The sequence below is a fragment of the Rattus rattus genome, chromosome 3 (genome assembly GCF_011064425.1).
Source record: "Rattus rattus isolate New Zealand chromosome 3, Rrattus_CSIRO_v1, whole genome shotgun sequence".
Taxonomy (NCBI): Eukaryota; Metazoa; Chordata; class Mammalia; order Rodentia; family Muridae; genus Rattus; species Rattus rattus.
The window spans coordinates 183,139,368-183,141,580 of record NC_046156.1 but is presented as its reverse complement, the minus strand read 5'-3'; the positions used below and the strand labels follow the sequence as shown (position 1 = coordinate 183,141,580).

The 2,213-nt window shown below is 45.1% G+C and overlaps 1 protein-coding gene across 1 annotated transcript; it reads right to left on the bottom strand.

Annotated features, from left to right (window-relative positions):
* Positions 1-564: 564 nt before the first annotated feature.
* Positions 565-1,798, bottom strand: Hspb3 (heat shock protein family B (small) member 3). Its single transcript, XM_032896853.1, has one exon. It carries the CDS (start codon positions 1,141-1,143, stop codon positions 685-687), a length of 459 nt encoding a protein of 152 aa, XP_032752744.1. The 5' UTR covers positions 1,144-1,798; the 3' UTR covers positions 565-684.
* Positions 1,799-2,213: the final 415 nt, after the last annotated feature.

Here is a 2,213-nt window from a genome sequence, read left to right as displayed (position 1 = left end):
TAGTTTCCTACCCCTGGCATATGAGACAATATACACTATGAATTAACAAATATGACAACAAACCAAGTACTATATATACACTGTCTACCAGCAAAACTCCTAGTAGGGTTCAGTTTAGCTTTGAAAACTATATGTGGCCTATATGGGAACTTGTAAAAACTAAAATCCCTGAAAACTCCCATTGATGTTTAAAGGAGCAGCTACTCTTGTGACTTTTAACTAGATTCAGACCCAGCTCCTGAGTCTACATTTTAAAATTAAAATATACAGAAATAAAAATTATCTCTTTGAAGCCCCTCCCCCTTTCTAGCAATGCAGAAACTTTTCATACAACAGGTAAGAATCAGATCTCTTTACTGAATGTGGCTATTTTCCCGTGGGTTATACAAACGACCTCTCTGGAATTTTAGACTCACCAAAAAACAATGCTGGGTGCCCTCTAGAACCAACCACAGTCTGCTAGCTCTCTGGTGGTTTCGTTGTAAAGGTAGCATCCTTTCTAGCTGCACAAACACATTTGAAACCTTTCCTTTCTGACTACCAATAAGAAAGACAACCTCCACATACCAGGAGCTGTGGATACATTTTTAATCCTCATACAAGTTACAGCAATCTCTCTCAAGAGTTTAAGCATTCCCGGGCTTTCATCTTCTTCCTATGGCATGGACAGGAATCAAAAAGTTTTCACTTGGTCCCTAATGGATCCTTTACTTCCACCACCAAGATTCCATCATGACAGAGGATGGCAGACAAATCTTTGGTTTCGACCCCATCTGGCAGTTTGTACTGTCTGGTGAAACTCCGTGATATAAACCCGTGTTCGTCCATTCTGGTTCCGTGCTGTGCCTTGATCAGCAGCCAGCCCTCGAAGGTCTGGATGATGATGTCCTCGGGCAGGAACTGGACCACATCCAGCAAGATCTGGAAACGGGATTTGCCTTCTCCAGGTGGCGTCTCGGCGGAGTCTGAGTCCTCTGCAAGAGCCTTTGGCGTGCCTCTGGCTTTCCTCAGGTCCTCGATGGTTGGCCCGGGCAGTGCGTATAGAGCATGATCCAGTCTGCAGTCTTCTAAGCCTCGAGCTTCAAACTCCTCCTGATAACGCACTGGGGTCTCGATGAGGTGCCTCAAAATGATTTTTGCCATAGCAGAGGCAACTCCAGCGTTGAACCGCTTCCCTTTCCGTGAGTGTCCAGCCCCTGGCGCTGCCTGCGGACTCGATTTCTAGTCTTAGCAGCTTCCTTTACAGTCCTGCTCAGACAGCCGCTTAATTGGGGCTGAATCAGACCAGCACACCGACTCTTGTCTTTTCACACTCACTGACAATGAATAGCTATTTATAGCCGCCACTCCGGGTTGCATTTAGCTCACAGCCTGTACAAGTGGGCCAGGCAAGGATCGCTCTTACAGGCTTCCTCAGCCTTGGCAGGCCAGTCTGCCTTGCTCACCCCAAGAGACAAAGTAGAAACCAGTGAAGCAGCGCCTGAAGATCACAACGTGTGACCTCCCCCGTGAACCACTGGGTATGCAAACATCCGAAGTTAGTTGGGCCTCTCCCCACTGCCTGAAAATCCCATCCAGGGAGAGAAGATTCTAGCTCTGGTTTACGAGAAATAAAGAAGCGTGCACCATCAATTTCAAACAGCTAATAAACTCCAACTAAGTTCTTATCCTATACCGTTCTTTTTACTCTTTTGTGTTTAAGGAACATCTGAGCCACATCAGCTGTTTTTAATACATTTGACTCAGCACAATGAGATGGGATGAGAGTGTGAAACTTCAGAGGGGGACAGAGGGCTCAGGACTGACAGAAAGAGCCAATAGCAGAGGGGAAAAAATGTCAAAGCTTTCAACTATTTCATGTTAAAGTTCAGAAAACAAAGAATTAATTTAGTCAATACTATGCTATTGAACTGTAAAAGACACTCTTTCATTGCCCTTCTACTGGAAAAGGAAGAGGAAGTTGCTATGGGACATCTCCAAGATATGCTTTGTAAAAATAAAGTTTGGGTGCTGGTCAAGTGCTCTACAAGCGAAGTATGTCCTTACCTCCTCACCCAGCTCAGGCTTGCAGGCTACATTTAAGACTTCTGCTTTACAGCCCTGTGATAGACTGACTACTTATGACTCCACACTCGGCTATGTCAAGGACAGTCTAATTGTCTTTATTTTCGTTAAGCTGCCTAATGGTGACGTAAACCGGTCAGCAGAAAGGA